Genomic DNA, 23440 nt, shown 5'->3' on the forward strand with positions numbered 1-23440 from the left:
TTTTCTCCTTGGAGTGATGGAGGATAAGAGGTCACCTGATAGAGGTGAAAAGATGATGAGAGGCATTGATTGTGTGGATAACCAGAGGCTTTTTCCCAATGCTGAAATGGCTGACACGAGGGGGCATAGTTTTAAGGTGTTTGGAAGTAGGTACGAGGGATGTCAGAGGCAGGTTTTTCACACAGAGTGGTAGGTGTGTGGAATGCGCTGCCAGCAATGGTGGTAGAGGTAAATACAATAATATCTTTTAAGAGACTCTTCGATAGGTACATGGAGCTCAGAAAAGTAGAGGACTATGCGGTAAGGAAATTTTGGGCAGCTTCTCGAGTAGGTTACATGGTTGGTACAACATTGTGGGCCGAAGGGCCTGTAATGTGCTGTAGGTTTCTATGTATATGATAGTGTAGCATTTTTTTTCTTATAAAGACTCAGATTTTAGCTGTGATTAAATGAGAAACATATTCATGACCATGATTTACTTATTTATTAACTTATTTACCCATCCGTGGAAATGATATGAACTTATCTTGACCTACAATGATGAGAGATGCATGTTTTTGGCCCTCTTTGCTCAAAGTACAATTTGCATGATGTTTAGTTGTAGCATACTTGTTTAGTTACTCTCCGGTTTGTACCCTGAGGCTACTTAGTGTGACGTAGGCAGGAGTATCCATGTTCATTGCCTGCAGGCTCATATTTTTCCATGCCTGAAAACAGAAGCCAATCCATTTAGATGGTTTATTGCCTGGAGGCTGTTTAGCAGACCTGGAGGCATCAGTCTCTCAGTTCTCTCAGGGGCACTCATTGTAGCTGAATTGAAAGAATGCGACACGCTGATTTTTTTTTCAAAAAATAAACTTCAGCCTTCTATTTCCATGTATATATTATTCATTATCACTATATTGCCTTTTAGAGGACCACACATTGGTGTGAGATTGCAAGAACATGGTCCTTTGATCATCTTGTTGAGATGTAGTTTTTGCATTGTTTAATTAATTTTTTTTTCCTCCGGAGTGCTCCTTCCCTTCAAATCCACCTTCATGTACAAATCATAGCTCTGGCTTTCAGAAGGATAATGAATGGAACTGAATGTGGGTTCAGATGTGAATCAAGAGTTCCACCTTCTTGCCCTATCACTGCTCAAGTTATCTGTCTTACCATCTGTTTACAAAAGCAATATCAAAATGCAGATGCTGGAAATCTGAAACTAAAGAAAGCAGAAATGCTGCAAGATATTCAGTGAGTTAGACTGTATCTGTGAGAAGAGGAGCAGGGTTTCTGTTTGATCACAAGCAGGAGATTTAACAATGCATAGGTGCAGGCAGATGATAAAGATGAGGTGGGGCACGGTGAGAGGGAAAGGGTAGGTCTCTGAAAGGGTGGAGTAGATTTAAAGGCTAACTTCATTTGTCACATGTGCAATGAAAGGCATTGTTGGTATCAAATCAAATCGTTAAGAAATGTTCTGGGCAGCCCGTACGTGCCACCATGCTTTCAGCGCCAACATAGCATGCTCACAATTTGCTAACCATAACCATACGTCTTTGGAATGTGGGAGGAAACCCACACAGTTATGGGGAGAATGTACAACTCCTTACAGACAGCGACAGGAAATGAACCCCAATCTTACAGCAAGTGCAGTAATCGCATTACGCTAACTGCTGCACTGCCATACCACCTCAAGGGTAACGTCAGAATCAGTACCAGCTCTGGGAAAGCAGGTTTGGTGATTATGATCTCAACCAGAATTCTGAAAGAAACATAGTTGTCCTCTCAGTTCCTTTGAAGGAGATCAAGAGTGCTAGGTGAAGGGCAATGGAAATACATTTTTATCATGAATTTGTGTTGGATCATACAAGTTCCAATAAAGTGCATGGCCATTATTGATAATTTTAACTGTATATACAGTGTTTACTTTGGAATCGAGTGACAGGACTCAACAATGTCTTAGTTGCATTTTGTTCTTTTTTGGTGGATGGAGTTTTATTGATCTTTTTGACAAAGCAAAAAAATGGACTGAGATCTTCTGGACTAACTGATAAAAATAGAGAAATTGAATCAGAATTGGAGCTTGCACACTCCTGACAGATTCTGGGGTGGGCACTGACCACATAACATAGGCAGGCAATTTTAAGGCCTGAAGTTATTTCAAAAATGTGCGCTAAAACAAAACTTGCATGCATGTTTGATATCACTGTCAACAAATTCTAGATTAAAATAAAACCAGCTTGAATAAAGTTTCCATGATTTCGGAAGCAATTAGGTTCAGATCTGTCAACAAAAAAAGTGGTATATCAGCTCTCTGTAAGTATGACAGATATATGACTGCAAGTTTTCAGAACTGGATTAAGATACAAAACACATAGGGATAGAAAGCCATTCACTATCATATATCCTAAATCTAAAACTTTGCTCCTCTGTATTGAATTAAATTCATTTTGAAGACCAGCGTTCAAAGCACTTACACAAATGTATTGTGCATTAAGCATGTGACAGAAGACTAATTTCTATCCCTTTACAGTAAAAAGCTAGATAAACAATTACAAATACGTGGAAATAATCCTTTGATCATCAATTGAATAGGCCCTTTTCACTAGTAAAGGAATGACCAGACTGGAGACTTTCTAAACTGGAGACATGAGAGAGTGCAGATGCTGAACTTTCGATGCTGATGTAAAGGTTCGCTTTGTATGGTAGATATTGAGGGATCTCTCCTTTTGTAGAAAAGCCTGAAATATGACGCCAATAAGATTTAACATAACAAGGAAAGTTATGTATCTGGATGATCTCGAATGCAGCATAAAGAGTAATTGACTTGAATTTAGCATTTTAAAGTGAAACAAATAAAATCTTTAGAAAGGAATGGAAATGATGCTGGTGAGGAAATGTGTGTGTGGAGCATAAAGCTTGAATTGTTGACCTGAATGATGGCCTGTACTGAATTGTAGTTTTATGTGATAGGTGAAATTTGAGTCAATACAGTATATACATAGGTTATAACCTGCCAATTTACAAGAAAATGATTCTTCCTAATACCTTTCATGAGTCATGTAGCATAGCAGTTGGCGCAATGCACCTTGGGGCATTCAGGAGTCTCTGTGGAGCCTGTGAAATCTGTCGGTTTTCCCCTGGGTGCTCCGTTTTCCTCCCACAGTCCAAAGAGCTGCTGGGTAGGTGAATTGGTCATTGTAAATTGCCCCATGGTTAGGTTAAGGATAATCAGGGTTGGGGGATTGCTGGGGTGGGGAGGCTCGAGGGGCTGGAAGGGGCCTACTCTGCAGTGTATCGCCAAATAAAATAAATATACTTTGCTGAATCCTACAGAAGAATAATATAGCTTGGTGCACTCGCCAAGATTTACTCTTTGAATCTTTATTATTTAAGTAAATGCTGGTGAATCAAATCCAGAAAAAAATCATGCAACACACATCAAAGTTGCTGGTGAACGCAGCAGGCCAAGCAGCATCTGTAGGAAGAGGTGCAGTCGACGTTTCAGGACGAAGGGTCTCGGCCTGAAACGTCGACTGCACCTCTTCCTACAGATGCTGCTTGGCCTGCTGCGTTCACCAGCAACTTTGATGTGTGTTGCTTGAATTTCCAGCATCTGCAGAATTCCTGTTGTTTCCAGAAAAAATCATCCAAGGTTTGCATTTTCGATCACTGTTACTGCTCTCTGCTGGAAACTGTATATTATGGCTATAAGATTGGATTCTAATGTTTCAGCACGGTTGAGTAGCCCTGATGACACTGAGGTTCAACACACAGCCAAGACACTAATATTTAACAAAGTCTTTAATATTAACTAGAGAGAACGAAGGAGAAAATGTAGGGAAGGGTGGAGGGTAGCATATCAAAATGTTATATTTAACCATTTTATTAACATTAGTGTTTGCCCTTCAGATATTTTAAACAAAGAAGAGTATTTGCAGAAACAGAAATCTGAGCCAATCATTTTCTCCCGAGAAAAACATTTAAACGCCTTTGAATGCATCTTGCCTGGCAACATCAAAGCGGTAACCTCCAAGGTAAAGGAAAGTTTTCTTTCTTTTAGTTTTGTTTGTTACATAATGTGGGTTACAAAGCATTTGTTTTAGTTCAGTGGCATAATGTCCAAGCATGTTTCCAAGATACTGGAATAAGGGATCCCCTCAGAGCATCGCTCCACTTTTCGAACGGGTGGTAGAGCAGTGGGAAATAACAATTCAGTAGACATTGTAGTGAAATCGGCAGGGGATAAACTGGGGAACAACCAAGTTATTATTATTCATTATCTGCAGGTGATAATTTCACTCCCCGGAGTTTACAATAACGATCAAATGAAACTTGTTAGGAGGGGATGAAGTTGCATCTCGCTCCATAAATTCCCTCTAATGCAGGGAAATGCATGATTTCTCTACTGATACAGGCACTACATGATTATTCATACATAGAAACATAGAAAACCTACAGCACAGTACAGGCCCCTCGGCCCGCAATGGTGTGCCAAACGTGTACTTAATTTAGAAATTACCTAGGGTTACCCATAGCCCTCTATTTTTCTAAGCTCCATGTAATTATCCAGGAGTCTCTTAAAAAAACCCTATCATATCTGTCTGCACCACCATTGCCGGCAGCCCATTCCATGCATTTGCCACTCTCTGCATAAAAAAACTTATCCCTGACATCTGCTCTGTACCTACTTCCAAGCACCTTAAACCTGTGTACTCTCATGTTAGCCATTTCAGCCCTGGGAAAAAGCCTCTGACTATCCACATGATCAATGCTTCTCATCATCTTATACACCTCTATCAGGTCATCTCTCATCCTCCATCGCTCCAAGGAGAAAAGGACAAGTTCACTCAACCTATTCTCACAGGCATGCTCCCCAATCCAGGCAACATCTTTGTAAATCTCCTCTGCACCCTTTCTATAGTTTCCACATTCTTCCTGTAGTGAGGTGACCAGAACTGAGCACAGTACTCCAAGTGGAGTCTGACCAGGGTCCTATATAGCTACATTATTACCTCTCAATTCCTAAACTCAATCCCACGGTTGATGAAGGCCAGTGCACCGTATGCCTTCTTAACCACAGAGTCGATCTGCGCAGCAGCTTTGAGTGTCCTATGGAGTCAGACCCCAAGATCCCTCTGACCCTCCACACTGCCAAGAGTCTTGCCATTAATACTATATTCTGCCATCATATTTGACCAACCAAAATGAACCACCTCACACTTACCTGAGTAGAACTCCATCTGCCACTTCTCAGCCCAGTTTAGCATTCTATCAATGTCCCACTGTAACCTCTGACAGCCCTCCACACTATCCACAATAACCCCAACCTTTGTGTCATCAGCAAATTTACTAACCCATCCCTCCACTTCCCCATTCAGGTCATTAATAAAAATCACAAAGAGTAGGGGACCCAGAACAGATTTCTGAGGCACACCACTGGTCACCAACCTCCATGCAGAATATGACCCATCTACAATCACTCTTTGCCTTCTGTGAGCAAGCCAATTCTGGATCAACAAAGCAAGGTCGCATTGGATCCCATGCCTCCTTACTTTCTCAATAAGCCTTGCATGAGGTACCTTATCAAATACCTTTCTGAAATCCATATACACTACATCTACTGCTCTACCTTCATCAATGTGTTCAGTCACATCCTCAAAAAATTCAATCAGGCTTGTAAGGCACAACCTGCTTTTCGCAAAGCCATGCTGACTATTCCTAATCATATTATGCCTCTCCAAATGTTCATAAATCCTGCCTCTCAGAATCTTTTCCATCAACTTACCAACCACTGAAGTAAGACTCGCTGGTCTATAATTTCCTGGGCTATCTCTACTCCCTTTCTTGAATAAGGGAACATCTGCAATCCTCCAATTCATCAGAACCTCTCCTGTCCCCATTGATGATGCAAAGATAAATTGCCAGAGTGTCAGCAATCTCCCCCCTCGCCTCCCACAGTAGCCTGGGGTACACTTCATCCGGTCCTAGAGACTTATCCAACTTGATGCTTTCCAAAAGCTCCAGCACATCCTCTTTCTTAATGTCTATATGCTCAAGCTTTTCAATCTGCTGTAAGTCATCCCTACAATCGCCAAGATCCTTTTCCGTAGTGAATACTGAAGCATTCATATTAGCAGGAAATCCTACCTTTGAAAGAACATAAGGTTGAAAATATCACATTACTGTGGAATGAATCATTAATCCTCAGAAACTCAAAGAAGACTTTCCATTGGGAGTGTTTTCCTTGGAATATAGAAGATAAGGTGAGATTTAGTAGAGAAATTAAAAACGTTAAGGGAGTTCTGATAATGTAGATGTAGAGAAGCAAATTCTGGAGTCAATAACCATTGGACAGAAATTTAAGATTACAGGCAAAAATGTAGGTTAAAATTTTGATTGTTTTATAATTACAAGTTTTATGAATTTACAGTAGTTGTAGACGGCTTCAAACTATACTACCAATCAATGACAGTGTGACTGATTGTAGAGCTTGATGCTATCATACCAGCCCAAAACCCTTTTATATGTAAAAAAGCTTAAAGGGGATATACTGATGACAAACTGAGTGAGTGAGCAAGATCACACAAGATGAAATATTATGCACATAAATCAAAACGGCACAGTATTTTATAGATGAAGAACATTTGAGTAATATTGGTGTTTAAAGAGACTTTGACATTCTCGTTGAAAGCCAATACAGGGGTGCAGCAAGTAATTAGAAAGGCAAATAGCAATTGACATTTCATACAGAAGGATATAAGAACAGGCACTAAGACATCTTACTGAAATTATGTAGTAACACTGCCAAGACAATTGTGTACGGGACATACTTACCCTAGCAGAAGTGCAGCAACGTCTGGTTGCAGAGGTAGTGGATTGCTTTATGAGGAGCGATTGAGAAGACCAGGCATATATTCTCTAGAGTTTAGAAAAATGAGAAAAGATCTCATTGAAACTTAAAAAATTCTTACAGTTCTCAACGTGTTGGATGCAAGGATATTTCCTCTGACTGAATCTAGAAGTAGGGCTTACACATTTAAGAAACATGTAGGATGTTTAGATCTGAGGTGAGAAACTTCCTTCTGTTAAGGGTTGTGAATCTGGGGAATTCTCTGCTCCAGGGGACTATGGATACTTAACCATTGAACTCATTCAAAGAGAAATTGATTGATCGCAGGACAAAACAAACTGCTGGAGGAAATCAGTGGGTCAAGCAGCGTCTGTGGAGGCAGAGGATCAGCCAATATTTTGGGCCGTGACCCTGCATCAAAAGTTGCATGTCTCAATATCTTGATGAAAGGCAGAGCAGGCCCAAATGGGCCATGCCTAATCTTAGTTCTTATGATCGTTCCGTACCAAATCAAAAATTTAATGATCTTGTATTTAAATGGACCAAGTAAATAATCATCCTCTGCCTTCATCTGAGCAATTTACAAAGATACACAAATTCCTGAGTAAAGAAATTTCTCCTCATTTCAATACTAAATTGCTTATTCTTTACACTGAAACCAGGGCTTGTAATTCTTTTTCTGTTCAGTATGCTGTCAATTATCTTGCCAAGATTTCTTGGAACGTTTGTTCTCTGAATTCTGAACAGCAGAGTTGATGTACTCAATCTTTCCTCATAGAACAAGCTTCACATTCCCAGTAAACATTCCTGTAATCTTTGTCTCACTGCTTCACATCACTTGCAAAAAAATCTATTCTTCCCAAAAGGATTAATAATCTCACATTTCCCCATATTGTCTTGCGATATCTTGCCCATTCTACTAAACCTTCCTATATCCTTTGCTGGAGAAACAAATAGGGAATTAAGATCATGGAGCCAGGGCTGAAACAGCAATTTTTTTGTTAATTAATAAAGGAAGAGAGTATGCAGAAGAGGGTAGATTCAAATGATGGAAATAGGGAGGTGCAGGTCAACAAAAGTATGAAGACTTGCATCTGAGTGCAGTACCTTTTGGGCGTGCCCTAGAACAGAAAGGATTCATCCTAGTTTCTAGGCCAAAACGCACCCTTTGTGCCATTGAATAGATGATTCAATCACTGTTCTAAGCAGGATGCTGTTGGACACACAATAATGACTGTATTTGCCTACATTATGAGATTGATTGTATATAATGTGCTTCAGTAATTACATGTTACTGGTGGATTAACAACATAGTTAAAATAGCACAGGGGAATCTCACAGAAATGCAAAGAAGGCATTAGTCCGTAGCAACATAAGTTACTTTCATGACATCCCACTCCACCACCCTCTGCTCTAATAATATGCAGCAATAATTTTCTACTGTTCTTTTGGCAGAATTGGCTGAAAATTTGTAAGAATATTGAATGTAATAATGTTATGCTTCACATAACTTCCGTTCTAATGGAGTTTAAATATGCCATCATTCAACAGAATCCTGGGTCATCAGAATGTACAGAACAAAATTTTCCTATTTACCCTTTGAGGATCAGTGACAGTGATACTGACTCTCTGGTAATGCCAGTAAGCTGGGGATGTTGTTTATATTGTGCCCATGGGCTTTTGGGAGTGAGCCAGTGCAACCTTGCCTTAATCTTTAATCGATGTCTATTTATTTCAGCCAGTTCTGATCACAATGGGCCCCAAGGGCTTTATCTCATTAATCAGATGTCAGCTTCAATCAATTAACAGCCATTATCCACCGTAAGCCTTCATTTCCTAGCACATCAATCTGATATCTATCAAAATAGTTGCCTTTACCGTGACTCTCAATCAACAGTTTTTTTGGGGGGAGAGGTGCCTGTGTTATCAGCACTATCTTTTCATTTCTGAAATTGAGTTTCAAAACTAGTTTCATGTTCAGTTTTTGCCTCTGTGAGTTCCAGTTCTAGATTCCTCAGCCTGGGACACATCCTCTCTACATATACCCTCTCTATATCCTTAAAGTTTAGTTTCATAGAGCTCTTTCATTGTTATTTTTCTGAACTCAATCTAATGGAAGTTTCGCCAACTTGGTCTCTCCTTATGAGTGACCCACTGTCCCAGGAAACCAGTCCGGTGATTTGTAGCTTTTATCTGTCGAGCAAGCATATGCTTTATCAGTCAAGGAGACCAAAGCTGCACACCATATGTCCATACTCCATGTGGTGTTTCACAAGGACCCTGTACAGTATAATTGTGGTTACACACCTTTATTCTTCAAATAGTCTTTTTTATTGCTTGCTTGTACCATTATGTTAGTTTTCAATGACTTGTGTTTAAGGATGCAGTAGGTCCTTTGAACATCAATATTTCTTGATTGTTTACCATTTAAAAATACTTGTCTTACCTGTTTTCTCTACCCAAGTGGATAACTTCAAATTTTCTGCATTATAGGACATCTGCCATACTGTTGCCACTCACTCAGCTTGTCTATATCCCTCTAGGATCCAATTATTTGTGCTCTTTGTTTTCTACCAGTTAAACAACTTTCATGCATTCTAGTATATTATCCTCATTCCACATTCTCCAGCCTTGTTCAACAAGCTTCCAGTGGAGATCATATCAGAAGCATTCTGAAAATCCATTTATCCTACACCCTAGTTAACTTAGGAGTGGGTAATGGAGGCAGCAGTTAGGGCAGTCGAGTGCTCCCTTTGCAGTATGTGGGAAGTCAGGGCGAGCACAATTGTCCCTGATGACTACACCTATGAAAGGTGCATCCAGCTGCAGCTCCTGACAAACCGAGTTAGGGAACTGGAGCTGGAGCTGGACGAACTTCGGATCATTTGTGAGGCAGAGGCAGAAATAAACTGGAGTTACAGGGAGTTAGTCACCCCTAAGAGTCAGGAGGCAAGTAGCTGGGTGACTGTCAAGAGAGGGAAGGGGAATAGACAGAATGAGCAGAGCACCCCTGTGGCAGTTCCCATCCATAATATGTATACCATTTTGGATACTGTTGGTGGGGATGACCTACCAGGGACAAGTTGCAGTGGTTGCGTCTCTGGCACCGAGACTGGACCCTCATCTCAGAAGGGAAGGAGGGAAAAGAGGAGGCAATAGTGATAGGGGATTCGATAGTTAGGGGGACAGATAAGAGGTTCTGTGGAAGAAATCGAAAATCCCAGATGGTCTGTTGCCTCCCTGGTGCCAGGGTCCGTGATATCTCAGATCGAGTTCTCAGTATTCTCAAGAGGGAGGGTGAGCAGCCGGATGTCATGGTCCATGTAGGGATCAATGACATGGGTAGGAAGAGTGAGGAGGTTCTGAAAGGTGAGTTTAGGGAGTTAGGTGCCAAGTTAAAGGACAGGACCTCCAGGATAGCAATCTCGGGATTGCTACCAGTGCCACGTGCAGGCGGGTTTAGAAATAGTGAGATAGAGCAGATCAACACGTGGCAGAAGACATGGTGCAGGAGGGAGGGCTTCAGATTTATAGATAATTAGGCAGTTTTCCAAGGAAGGTGGGACTTGTTCCATGGTATGGTTTACATCTGAACTGGAGGGAGACAAATATTCTTGCAGGTAGGTTTGCTAGAAAGAGGCTCCAGTGGATTTAAACTAGATACAAGGAGGGAGGGGAACAAGAGTGTAGGAACAGATGTAGGGGAGAAGGAAGAAAAAGAAGATAGTTAAGTTGTTTGCACCGTTAGTGATAAACAGAGAGTAAGAGGTGGAGAATTTCTTAAACGCATTTATTTTAATGCTAGGAGCATCGTAAGAAAGGTGGATGAGCTTAGAGCATGGATTGATACCTGGAAATATGATGTTGAGGCTATTAGTGAAACATGATTGCAGGAGGGGTGTGATTGGCAACTAAATATTCCTGGATTTTGTTGCTTCAGGTGTGATAGAATCGGAGGGACAAGAGGGGGAGTTGTTGCATTGCTTGTCAAAAAAAAATATTGCAGCGGTGTTCTGGCAGGATAAATTAGAGGGCGCATCTAGAGAGGCTATTTGGGTGGAATTGAGGAATGGGAAAGGTGTAGTAACACTTATAGGGGTGTATTATAGACCACCTAATGGGAAGTGAGAATTCGAGGAGCAAATTTGTAAGGAGATAGCAGATATTTGTAGTAAACACAAGGTGGTGATTGTGGGAGATTTTAATTTTCCACACATAGACTGGAAAGCCCATACTGTAAAAGGGGGGATGGTTTGGAGTTTGTAAAATGTGTGCAGGATAGTTTTTTGCAGCAATACATAGAGGTACCAACTAGACAAGGGGCAGTGTTGGATCTCCTGTTAGGGAATGAGATAGGTCAGGTGACGGAGGTATCTACTGGGGAGCACTTTGGGTCCAGTGATCACAATGCCATTAGTTTGAATATAATTATGGAGAAGGATAGGTCTGGACCCAGGGTTGGGATTCTTGATTGGAGAAAAGCTAACTTTGAGGAGATGCGAAAGGACTTAGGAGTGGATTGGGACAAATTGTTTTATGGGAAGGGTGTAATTGAGAAATGGAGGTCACTTAAAGGTGAAATTTTGAGGGTACAGGATCTTTATGTTCCTGTTAGGTTGAAAGGAAAGGTTAAAAGTTTGAAAGAGCCATAGTTTTCAAGGGATATTGGAAACTTGGTTGCAGTTCGGAAAGCGAGAGATATCTACAAATATAGGCAGTATGGAGTAAATGAGGTGCTCGAGCGATATAAAGAATGTAAAAAGAATCTTAAGAAAGAAATTAGAACAGCTAAAAGAAGATACGAGGTTGCTTTGGCAAGAAGGTGAAAATAAATCCGAAGGGTTTCTACAGTTATATTAATAGCAAAAGGATAGTGAGGGATAAAATTGGTCCCTTAGAGAATCAGAGTGGACAGCTAGCTATGTATGGAGCCAAAAGAGATGGGGGAGATTTTGAACAGTTTCTTTTCTTCAGTATTCACTAAGGAGAAGGGTATTGAATTGTGTAAGGTAAGGGAAACAAGTAGGGAAGTTATGGAAACTATGATGATTAAAGAAGAGGAAGTACTGGCGCTTTTAAGGAATATAAAAGTGGATAAGTCTCTGGGTCCTGACAGGATATTCCCTAGGACCTTGAGGGAAGTTAGTGTAGAAATAGCAGTGGCTCTGACAGAAATATTTCAAATGTCATTAGAAACGGGGATGGTGCTGGAGGATTGGTGTGTTGCTCATGTTGTTCCACTGTTTAAAAGGGGTTCTAAGAGTAAACCTAGCAATTATCGGCCTGTAAGTTTGACGTCAGTGGTGGGTAGCTTAATGGAAAGTATTCTTAGGGATGGTATATATAATTATCTGGATAGACAGGGTCTGATTAGGAACAGTCAACATGGATTCGTGCATGGAAGGTCATGTTTGGCAAATCTTATTGAATTTTTTGAAGAGGTTACCAGGAAAGTTGATGAGAGTAAAATAGTGGATGTTGTCTATATGGACTTCAGTAAGGCCTTTGACAAGGTTCCACACTGAAGGTTAGTTAGGAAGGTTCAATCATTAGGTATTAATATTGAAGTAGTAAAATGGATTCAACAGTGGCTGGATGGGAGATGCCAGAGAGTAGTGGTGGATAACTGTTTGTCATGTTGGAGGCCAGTGACTAGTGGAGTGCCTCAGGGATCTGTTCTGGGTCCAATGTTGTTTGTCAAATACATTAATGATCTGGATAATGGGGTGGTAAATTGGATTAGTAAGTATGCAGATGATACTAAGATAGGTGGCGTTGTGGATAATGAAGCAGGTTTTCAAAGCTTGCAGAGAGATTTAGACCAGTTAGAAGAGTGGGCTGAAAGATGGCAAATGGAGCTTAATGCTGATAAGTGTGAGGTGCTACATTTTGGGAGGACTAATCAAAATAGGACACACATGGTAAATGGTAGGGCATTGAAGAATGCAGTAGAACAGAGGGATCTAGGAATAATGGTGCATAGTTCCCTGAAGGTGGAATCTCATGTGGATAAGGTGCTGAAGAAAGCTTTTGGTATGCTGGCCTTTATAAATCAGAGCATTGAGTATAGGAGTTGGGATGTAATGTTGAAATTGTACAAGGCATTGGTAAGGCCAAATTTGGAGTATTGTCTACAGCTCTGGTCACCGAATTATAGGAAAGATGTCAACAAAATAGAGAGAGTACAGAGAAGATTTACTAAAATGTTACCTGGGTTTCATCTCCTAAGTTACAGAGAAAGGTTGAACAAGTGGGGTCTTTATTCTTTGGTGCGTAGAAGGTTGAGGGGGGACTTGATAGAGGTATTTAAAATTATGAGGGGGATAGATAGAGTTGACGTGGATAGGCTTTTTTCCATTGAGAGTAGGGGAGATTCAAACAAGAGGACATGAGTTGAGAGTTAGGGGGCAAAAGTTTAGGGGTAACACGAGGGGGAACTTCTTTACTCAGAGAGTGGTGGCTGTGTGGAACCAAGTTCCAGTAGAAGTGGTAGAGGCAGGTTCAATATTGTCATTTAAAGAAAAATTGGATAGGTATATGGACAGGAAAGGAATGGAGGGTTATGGGGTGAGTACAGGTCGGTGGGACTAGGTGAGAGTAAGTGTTCGGCACGGACTAGAAGGGCTGAGATGGCCTGTTTCCATGCTGTAATTGTTATATGGTTATATACATTCATTGAACTAAAGAAATGCTCAAGGAACTCTGTCTCCAAGAGGACCACTAACTTGTCGTAGGGTTAGGAGGCTTGCATGCCTCAGTGGCCTGGAGGGCTATGTTGGCTGGAGTCAGGGCCTTGTGCATTGAGTCTGAGTAGGATCACCCCTGCCAAATAGGTCAAAGGATAGAGGCCAGCAGTCCTCCATGGTTGGGGGTTCAGCTCAGGGCGAGCAGCCCTGACAGGTCAAAAAAAAGTTGTTATGGAAACAGTTTTTGCCCTAAATGCCAGTGGTGTAACAGGCAGTAACTTGTAATGGAGATTACTGTCTGTCAAGGATGCCACACAAAGAGCTCCAGTTGATTCAATTAAAATGCATAACCTTCCACAAATCTAAATTGATTCTCATCAATCATATAATAAGTTTCTAACTGGCTTGAAATAAAATCTTTGTTATAAATTCCAGTATTTTCCCAGCTACAAGAGCCTAGTTTCCCGTTTTCTCTCATTGCTTTCTCTGAAATAGTAGGGTCATGCTTGCTATCCACAGACACCTGTTCAAGATTTACAGAACTTTGCAAGTTGAAAACTGAAACATGCATTGTTTCCATGACCACCTCTTTCAAAATCCTAGGTGTGGATCATCATGTTCTTGGATTTATTGATTTGTTAACTTCTCTAATACGCCATTGTTTATCTTCACTTCCACATTTGCACTGGATCCTTTGTTTTCCAGTATCTTCTGAGGGTTTTCTGGAATTGGAACAAGTTCGTTGCTTATGTCTACTATCAATGCAGGGACAGAATACTTGTTCCAATGCCATCTGCTTATTTCCCCATTATAAATTATCCTGTCTCTGTCCATAAGAAATAATGCATTAAAGTTTATAGTGAAAATTAAGCTCAAATAAGTTTACGTACCAGGCAGAGTTTATTGAGAAGAAGAGACACTCATTTCAAAGAAGTGCTTCCTTTTAATGATAATCAGACTTACGGCAATATAATCCGGGCATTTTACGATGCTGGCTTGTAGCTCTGGTGCCTCAGATGAAATTATTTTGGGCTCATGTGGAGCTTAAACCTTGGCAATGGTCCAGGAACAGAAAAGCATTTCAGTGCTGTAAATTCTGTTTTATTCCATGTAATCCACAGATGGAATATTTTCCCTCTGTTCAACTCTTCTTGCTTCAGCATTCTCATATTTCCTCATTTATTTGTTTAGGGAAAGGATTAGTGCAGGATGTAGAGTGGCTGCCATGAAAGACAATTTTCGCCCTTTGTTTTTATTTCCAATCACTTTAGTTCTCTCTTTTGAACAAACAAATTACACACATAGTTATTCCAATTGCTATTCTCTCTCTTTGGATAATATGGGCACAGGATACAGGTAGTGCATGGATCATGGCATGTCCAACATCTGCAGTGCCCTTTATCCAACCTTTAGATTGCATAGTGGACACTGCAAGTTGGAACGATATGGTCAAAGTTCCACTTTACATATTTCAAAGATGTATATCTGCTACTGCATTATAAATATAAAACTGGTGGAATGGTGGTGAATGACTAAAAAAAATTTTGTTGATTTTAATCAGATATGGAGCATGGATGAGAGTAATTGCATCATCATAAATCTTTTACTGTCTGAGAATACTTTAACTGGAAGGCAAATGCAGTTTTCAATGTGTTTCTGAGCTACGTAGGAAGAAGTATGATAGAAATAACAATCTAGCATATCAAAGTATCTCATTTCAAACTCTGGTCTCCTTCAGTGTTCCTTATTCAGAATGGTTAATAGATCTGTTGCTGGCTGATCACCTCCAAAAGACTGTATTAGAAATGAGGCGCTGGAACGAAGGTTCCTGAGTTCGAACCCAGCTGGGTCTGCTCCCGAGTGCGCTTTCCATCCGTGCCGGGTTGAGTGTCGAGATTGCAACTCGACCTCGTAAAATAAAGGGAAAAAAGTTGCAAAATATCTGTGTGAGGAGTGGCGCGCCACACAGTCTCTCTCTCTCTCGCTCCGCGCCTTGTAAGGGCGTGAAAAAGACATCGTCCCGCCAACATTGCGCACACACGGATGCACGCACGCACAAAAAAGAAATGAGGCCACTATTGGCCATTGGATAAGGATGCAGTCACTCAGCAATGGTGTCTTATCATCCCACCTTCCAGACCCCTGTCAAGTATCCTGGTGACATTTGCTGACTTGATTGATACATTCCATACAAGCTCTTGGATGGTTGTCAAATGAAGTATTTCCAATAATCTACAGAAGTGCTGAGAAGAAAATTAGGTGGAGGTAGATTGAAAAAGGACATGAAAGAATGCAATTGGAATGTGTATGGTGCCTGAGGGACCTTTTATGTTAATCACTTCAAAGTATAATCCAATCAATGTATTATCAGGTACACACAGTCTGCTTAAAATAGTGACTAGAATGTACCCTTATTCCTTTCCCTCTCCCCACTTTGGATTACGTACTGATGAAGAAAAGTTGTGGAAATGGTGTGACATTCATTTTATATTTTTTTTCCTCCTGCACATAGAACAAACATTGTTTATTGGAAGCTGGACTGAGCTGCACAAGAGATTTAATTAAGAAAGACATCTATCCAATTATAATTGTCATTAGAGTCTGTGAGAAGAACATCAAACGATTCAGGTATTGTCTTATGCTTTTCATGCTGCTGCCTTTAATTAGTTAAAGTTGCCACCTCGAATCAATGTTCATGAATTAAACTTGCCTGAGGATCCAAAAATACTGAGCTTCTGTTATTAAAAATGTTCTTCACAACACCAGGTTGAGATTCTCACTTTAAATTTTCAATTTCAATGGTTAGTTGAACAATTTCAGTAGTTCTGACAACAGGTTTCAGACAGGAAAGCAGAAACTCTCTCAGTAAAAAATGGTCTGCGATTCAGTCAGCCACTTTATAAACATCTTCTCTAGCACTGAATCACTAGGCTTACAAGGTTTTTTTTTAAAGTGATACCTTGTGGAATCGGCCCTTCTGACCCATTGAACAGCACCGCCCAGCTAGCCCCAAAACCCCCGATTTAACCCTAGTTTAATCACTGCACAATTTACAATAACCAATTAACCTACTAACTAGTATGTCTGTGAACTTTCAGGGAGAATGTACTAACTCTTTACAGAGGACACCAAGATTGAGCTCTGACACCCCAAGCTGTAATAGAGTCGCACTAACTGCTACACTAGCATGGCATTTTCCTGGTGGGTATGAGACTGTGCGTGGATTTAGATGTTCTGATTTGGACAACTTGGCTTATGCACATCTCATATAGAGTCATAGAGTACTACAACACAGAAACTGGCCCTTTGGCCCGTCTAGTCCATGCCGAACTATTTCTCAGCCTGGTTCCATTGATCTGCAACCCTTCCTATCCAAATTTCTCTTAAATGTTGAAACTGACCACTTCTGCTACCAGCTCATTGGGCGCTCTCACCGTTCCCTGAGTGAAGAAGTTCCCCCCATGTTCCCCTTAAATTTTTCACCCTTAACCTATGACCTCCAGTTCGAGACTCACCCAACCTCAATGGAAAAAGCCTGCTTGCATTTATCCTCTCTATGCCCCTGACAATTTTGTATACCTCTATCAAATTTAAAGTTTAATTTTTAGAAAGTGTTTGGATGTGGGAAAACAGTATCACAATTTTCAAGGGGTATAAAACTGTATTACAGATTAGTGGATTGCCTACAGAGGCACTGGATGAAATTTAATGCAGTGAAATGTGAATAAGTAACCTTCTGAAGGATACCTACTGAAAGAAAATATAAATGAAATGGTGAAGAAGTGAAAGGATTAAAGGAGCAGAAAGTAATAATGGTTGAAGTGCTGCCATTTATGAAAATAGCTGGTACTTGATTTAGGTCTACAATAGTGGAGTTGCAAATGTTATAAAGATGGACGTAAAATGAAAAAAAAACAAAGGCAATGATGAACTTTTCCAGTTCATTGATTAGTGTTTGGGGTTTAATAAATCATAACACTCAAGCCTTTGATTTAGGAAGTTGTGGTTTGAGTGCAAATTTAGGCTGACATATCCATGCTTCATCAATGAAGGAAGACCTGGGAAACTGGGTCCATTTCATCAGAACAGAGTGTTCGAGGATTCAAAATGAAGAAGATTTTGATGAAATAAATAAGAAGAACTACTTCACTGATCTGAGGCTAGAAGGCATAAATTTATGGATGTCAGCCACAGAAATAAGGACGATATTAAGAAAGGAAATTCTCATGAGGCAAAATGTTATATAGAAAAGATTTCTCTACTAGAATAAAGATTGGAGGCAGAACCCAAAATATTAAATATATTTTTTAAAGATATTAAAGGAAAGGACAGTGAAATAAAGCTGGGGGATAATTTTCAGAGATATCATGGAATGGAGCACTATTTATGCTTGGAAGATTAAGTTTTGGCCAAGTACTCTCCAAAAAGGAGGATAATTTTGATGAACTCTCTACCAAGGCTATTTTTTCAATTCTGGTTGATAATTATACACCAGCACAAGGTGAAGCTTCGATCCATACAGTATTTGTATTACTTTATTATTGTCACATGTACCAAGAAACAGTGAAAAGTTTGTCTTGCATACTGTTTATACAGATCAAATCATTACATAGTGCATTGAGCTAGAATAAGGTAAAATAATAACGATGCAGAATAACGTGTAAAAGCTACTGAAAAAGTGCAGTGCAAGTAAATAGTAAAATGCAAGATCATAATGAGGTAAATAGTGAGGCCGAGGGTCCATCTTGTCATACAAGAGGTTAGTTCGGGAGTCTGATAACAGTGGGATAGAAGCTGTCCTTCAGCCTGGTCATAATTGCTTTCAGGCTTTTACATTTTCTGCCTGATGGGAGATGGGAGAAGAGAAAATATCTGGGGTGGGTGGGGTATTTGACTATGTTGCTTTACTGAGGCAGTAAGAAGTATAGTGAGTCCATAGGGAGGAGGCTGGTGTGGGGTATTAGGCAGAGGCAGCATAGACCAAATGAGAGACAGTTAGTCCTCTGTGTACTGTTTCTATTTATAATGTTGGCATATTTTACTGTTGATCCTAAAACAAAATATAAAGCATTCATAAATGGAATGAATATCTCTCATTGCAGGAGACTTCCAGCAAAACCGGACAGTGGTGAGGAAGAATTATTGAAAAGCTGTCGTTCAAATGAGACTGAGCTAGAGGCTCTTCCCTGTTTGTACACCACAGTGGAAGTTGATTCATGGAGTAACATTAAGGAGCTCATTAAAATCATCAAGGAGAAAATCGTGGAAGAGCAAAAGAAGACAATTTGGATTGATCAGGACCAGCTCTAGAGTTACTACAAGCCTGCTACCACTAGGCCTTGACCAAGTAATAACGCACCCACTGCATCTGGACCTGCAAGCAGAAAATCAAAGCTTTGAGAGGTGATAGGTGGGCAGCCATCTCCAGAAAAATGTTTCTTTTTTACATGGTTGATTCATCTCAGTGGTCACATAGCTCAGGGACTTGTGCACGTAACAATATTCATTGTTTACAAGTTGCCTCCTCACCTGCCTGTCATCTCCCTGTGGTGCCCCTTCTCCTTCCCTTTCTCCTATGGTCCACTTTCCTATCAGATTCCTTCTTCTCCAGCCCTTTGCCTTTTCCACCTATCACCTCCCAGCTTTTTACTTTATTCCCTCTCCTGCACCTACCTGGCTTCACCTATCACATTCTAGTTTTTCCTCCTTCTCCTCCCCTTACCTTCCTATTCTAGCATCTTTCCCCTTACATTCCAGTCCTGATGAAGGGTCTGGGCCCGAAATGTCGACTGTTTATTCATTTCCGTAGACACTGCCTGACCTGCCGAGTTCCTCCAGCATTTTGTGTATGTTGCTCGGGATTTTCAGCATCTGCAGAATCTTGTGTTTATGAAAATTAATATGTTGTCACAGTGGATTCTCTCATTTTGTTCTTCCTGACCTAACTGTGGTGTTCACTTAATTAATCACATCATTCTCTATCAACAACCGTCATCAGCTGAATGGGACTAGCTTTGCTAGATTCCTCCCCTGGTCCATTCATAGTCAAGTATCTTTACAAGTGGCTTGTCTTGCCATCCCCCTGTATCCATCTCATTCAACCCCAATCTACTTTTAGTTCTAGAATCACAAGATTATTTCTACCTTCTTACTTTTCCTTGGTTGCCTTTGGACATCTGCTTCCATGTACGGTGAGGACACCAAGGTCTTCTTTTCAAGTAGCTCTTTTGACCCATTCCCTGCCTTTGTATGGTCTGTCTACTTGTCCAACATTCATCCATTATTTAATAAAATTCAGAAAAGAGCTAAGCCTTCATTTTCAATACCCACTGTCTGCTCTAATTTCTTATCTTCAATACTTTCCAACTCTACAACTACTGTCTCAGATTGAAGTCAATTTTTGTAACATAAGAAACCCTTAAGGATTGAAGCAACACGCATCAAAGTTGCTGGTGAACGCAGCAGGCCAGGCAGCATCTCTAGGAAGAGGTACAGTCGACGATTCAGGCCGAGACCCTTTGTCAGACCCCCTTAAGGATTGAAGCTGAGTTTCTGACTCCACATCTTTTAGAACTCAATCACTGCTATTTTCTACATTCCATCCTCAAAAACCTACCTCTACAACCAAGCGTTCAGTTATTTCTCCGAATATCTTCATTGATTTAGACAGAATTTTTATTTGATTGCACTCCTGTGAAGTGCCTTTAGATGCCCCAACATATTAAAGACACTGTATTGATACTAAAACAAAATTGGTATTGAAATACAATGTAAAATTGCTTAGCAGGTCAGGTGGTATCTATAGATAAAATGAATCAGCCTCTGGATCGGGGTGGTGCTCTCTAAGTTGCATTAGAGGGCTCCAGGTTTGAATCCCACTCCAGAAATGTGAGTACAAAAATGTAGGCTGATGCTTTAGTGCAGCATTGGAGAAGTGAATGGGGAAAAAGTCCAATAGCACTATTGTGAAAATGATCATGGAAGAAACCCCTGATGTTGTGACCATTGTTTACTCTTCAATCAACATTTCTCACAATACATTGATTGCCCTCTCACTTGCTGTTCATGGGCTCTAGATTTATTGAGCTCTTTATATTCCAAATGGAACTTCACATCAAAAGTAGTTCATTGACTTTAAATGACTTTGGAATATTCTGAAGGGGACATGAAGGGTGCTATATGAACATGTCATTCATTTTCTCAGAGCTCATCAATCTTCTCTACAGATGCTGCTTAAATATGAATGCATGATGTTATGAAAATCTATATGAATGCATGTTTTGTTCAACCCAACAGAAATATACTGTATATCAAAAAGTCCTCTTCCAGCCATATAAAGACTGATGTGATGGGATGCTAAAATAAAACATAATAATATACATTTTTTTAATGTATCTTGCGAATAAGTAAATGTTATTTTGTACTTTAAACTTGTGTACTTGTAACTTATGTGTTAATTAAGTGCTGATTAATAATTCCCAAGTATTGTAGTTACTATTTCGTTTGTGGATGGATATTAACTTCCTATGATTTTTTCTGAAATTATATGTACTCAAAGCATTGTTTTATGTGTTTGGTATGAGTGGTTCTAAGATTATGAACTGAAGAATGTATAAAATGTGCAGCTTGGAGTGTACTATGTAAGTAATGCAATACGACAAATGACCTGAGAGCTTGTATAACTAATTATTGCCTGTTCCTTGGTAAATCTTAATGTTGCGACAGCATCAAAATGAATGTAGTTTCAGCAATTGTCAAAACCATCTATTTTCACAATTTTCAGTGAGCACCATTCCCCATTCTGTGAATATGGGTCATATTCTTTCTCAGAAGAAATCGTAAAGGGCTTTTCATAACAAAAGCTTATGAAAGTCACAAGGGTGCTATTTTAGCAACAAAACCATTAGCTCTAATTTGGCTGGTGTCATTAGATTTGATTCTTTTGCCCTTTTTAAAAACAGAAATACTAAATGAGACAACTGCATTAAAATTCCATACATGTTCCATTTATTGCCATAAATCTGTTTTATGCTCATAGCAGTGCTCTTACACAAAAATGTGAAAATATGATTAATTTGGAGATAACTGACCTCATCATAAGAATATGATTGCTGAAAATTCTCTGGTTTTCCATCATGCCCAGAATACGTTGTGTAACACAATGTGAAACTTTCCCTTCAACATGAATGTAAGCAAGAGCACACATTCCAATTAATTTCTGTAGCATTATTTGTCACGTGTATGTCAACAAATGAATGTGTTTAAAGTATGAAAATATGCACAGTGAGTTTTCAGAAAATACTTTTGTCAAAGAATTCTCTGTTTGTAATGTTAAACAATTTGAGTGTTTGTGAATTTTGTTCACAAGATTTGGATTACACTGTGCAAGTCTATTCTAACAGAAGGTTGCTTTTGTGAACAGTTAAATAATAAGCAAAAATGTAGATCTGAATTTGAGTGATGTGCAATCCTACTACCATATACAGCCTTGCAACTCTCCAAGATTTCTGTGCACCTCCAACTTTAGCCTTTTGCAAATCCTAACTTCATTGATCCACCTTTGGCAAATACCTTTTAGTTTCCTGGGTCCTAAGATCTAGAAGTTCTTTCCCAAACCTTTCAATCTAACAACTACTCTTTACTTTTAAGAAGCTCCTTAAAAACTACCTCTCTGACTGTACAGTGAACTTCCCTGATGTAATCATTCATAACTCAGTATCAAATTTTGTTTTGATAATGCTTCTTGTCAAATGTCTTGAAATGTTTCATTTGTGTTAAAGGCACTATATAAATGCAAGTTGCTATTGTTATATTTAGTAATATTATAATGTAGAACCAATTAACAATTCATAAACATTTTTGGGAAAAAAAGTTAAAAAATGACAAAAAGTTTAGTTCTCAAAGGGTCCAAGAAACTTATTATGTTACATATCATTTTCTGAAGCCAGTTACAGTCTGAATTAATAGTGATGCTTGCCGTACTGAGGTGCCTTTAATGTTAATAAAGAAAATGATAAAGGAACATATCAATTGGAGTAAATGTTACTGCAATTCTTCAAGCTTTCAGGATCTTCCGTCCCGTGACCTAGCAGTCAATTCTGGGTCAGTTAGAAAAATACTTACCAGTCTGTTTTTCTTCTCCATCGTTGAACAATTCCTTTTTCATCAGTGTTTGGGTTCGGAAGGAGAATTCTTCAAACAACTACACAACACTTTGGAAACCTATCTCCAAGTAATTTGCATTCCTTTGGCAAATCAAGAACAATTTATTCAGAACTCTCCCAAATTCAGTTTACTTATTGATTTTTCCATTTGCTGAAATAAAGAGAATGGCAGAACTCATTCCAGCGATATTAGCTGTTTATTTTATCATGAGTAACTTCTGATGATTCATTAGCCATTAACGAAAGAACAAGTACACAAGTAAAAGAAGCATGATTAGGCCTCATGCCTCCTCAAACATATTCTGTCATTCCATAATAGGCAATCTGATGTAGGCATTAGCTCCTCTCTCTTGGTTCCTCCCCATATCTGTTGTTTCTCCCATATCTCAGCATTAGATATATTTAAATACAGCCTCCACACCTCTCTGAGGTAAACTTTAAAGATTCATGATCTCCTGAGAGAAAATGCTTTCCCATATGTGTCTTAAATGGGCAACACTTTATTTTTAAATCATGCCCCAGAATATAATATTACAGGTAAGACTCTCGGCAATGTGGAGGATCTGAGAGATCTTGGGGTTGGGGTCCGTGTCCAGAGGACACTTAAAGCTGCTGCGCAGGTTAGCAGTGTTGTTAAGAAGGCATATGGTGTGTTGGCATTCATCAACCATAGGATTAAGTTCAAGAACTGTGAGGTAATGTTACAGCTATATAAGACCTTGGTCAGACCCCACTTGGAGTACTGTGTT

At 39.7% G+C, this 23440-nt stretch overlaps 1 protein-coding gene across 2 annotated transcripts in view; it reads left to right on the forward strand.

Moving 5' to 3' along the window:
- card11 (caspase recruitment domain family, member 11) overlaps positions 1-22658 on the forward strand; it is a 328314-nt gene extending 305656 nt beyond the window's left edge. For both annotated transcript variants that reach the window (XM_063058962.1, XM_063058964.1), the window contains exons 22-24: positions 3901-4025; positions 16040-16155; positions 18630-22658. In XM_063058962.1, coding sequence (XP_062915032.1) covers positions 3901-4025; positions 16040-16155; positions 18630-18837 — 449 coding nt within the window. In that variant the 3' untranslated portion in view covers positions 18838-22658. The remainder of the gene's footprint in view (positions 1-3900; positions 4026-16039; positions 16156-18629) is intronic.
- The last annotated feature ends 782 nt before the right edge of the window (positions 22659-23440 follow it).

This window comes from Mobula hypostoma, chromosome 9 (assembly GCF_963921235.1).
Source record: "Mobula hypostoma chromosome 9, sMobHyp1.1, whole genome shotgun sequence".
NCBI lineage: Eukaryota > Metazoa > Chordata > Chondrichthyes > Myliobatiformes > Myliobatidae > Mobula > Mobula hypostoma.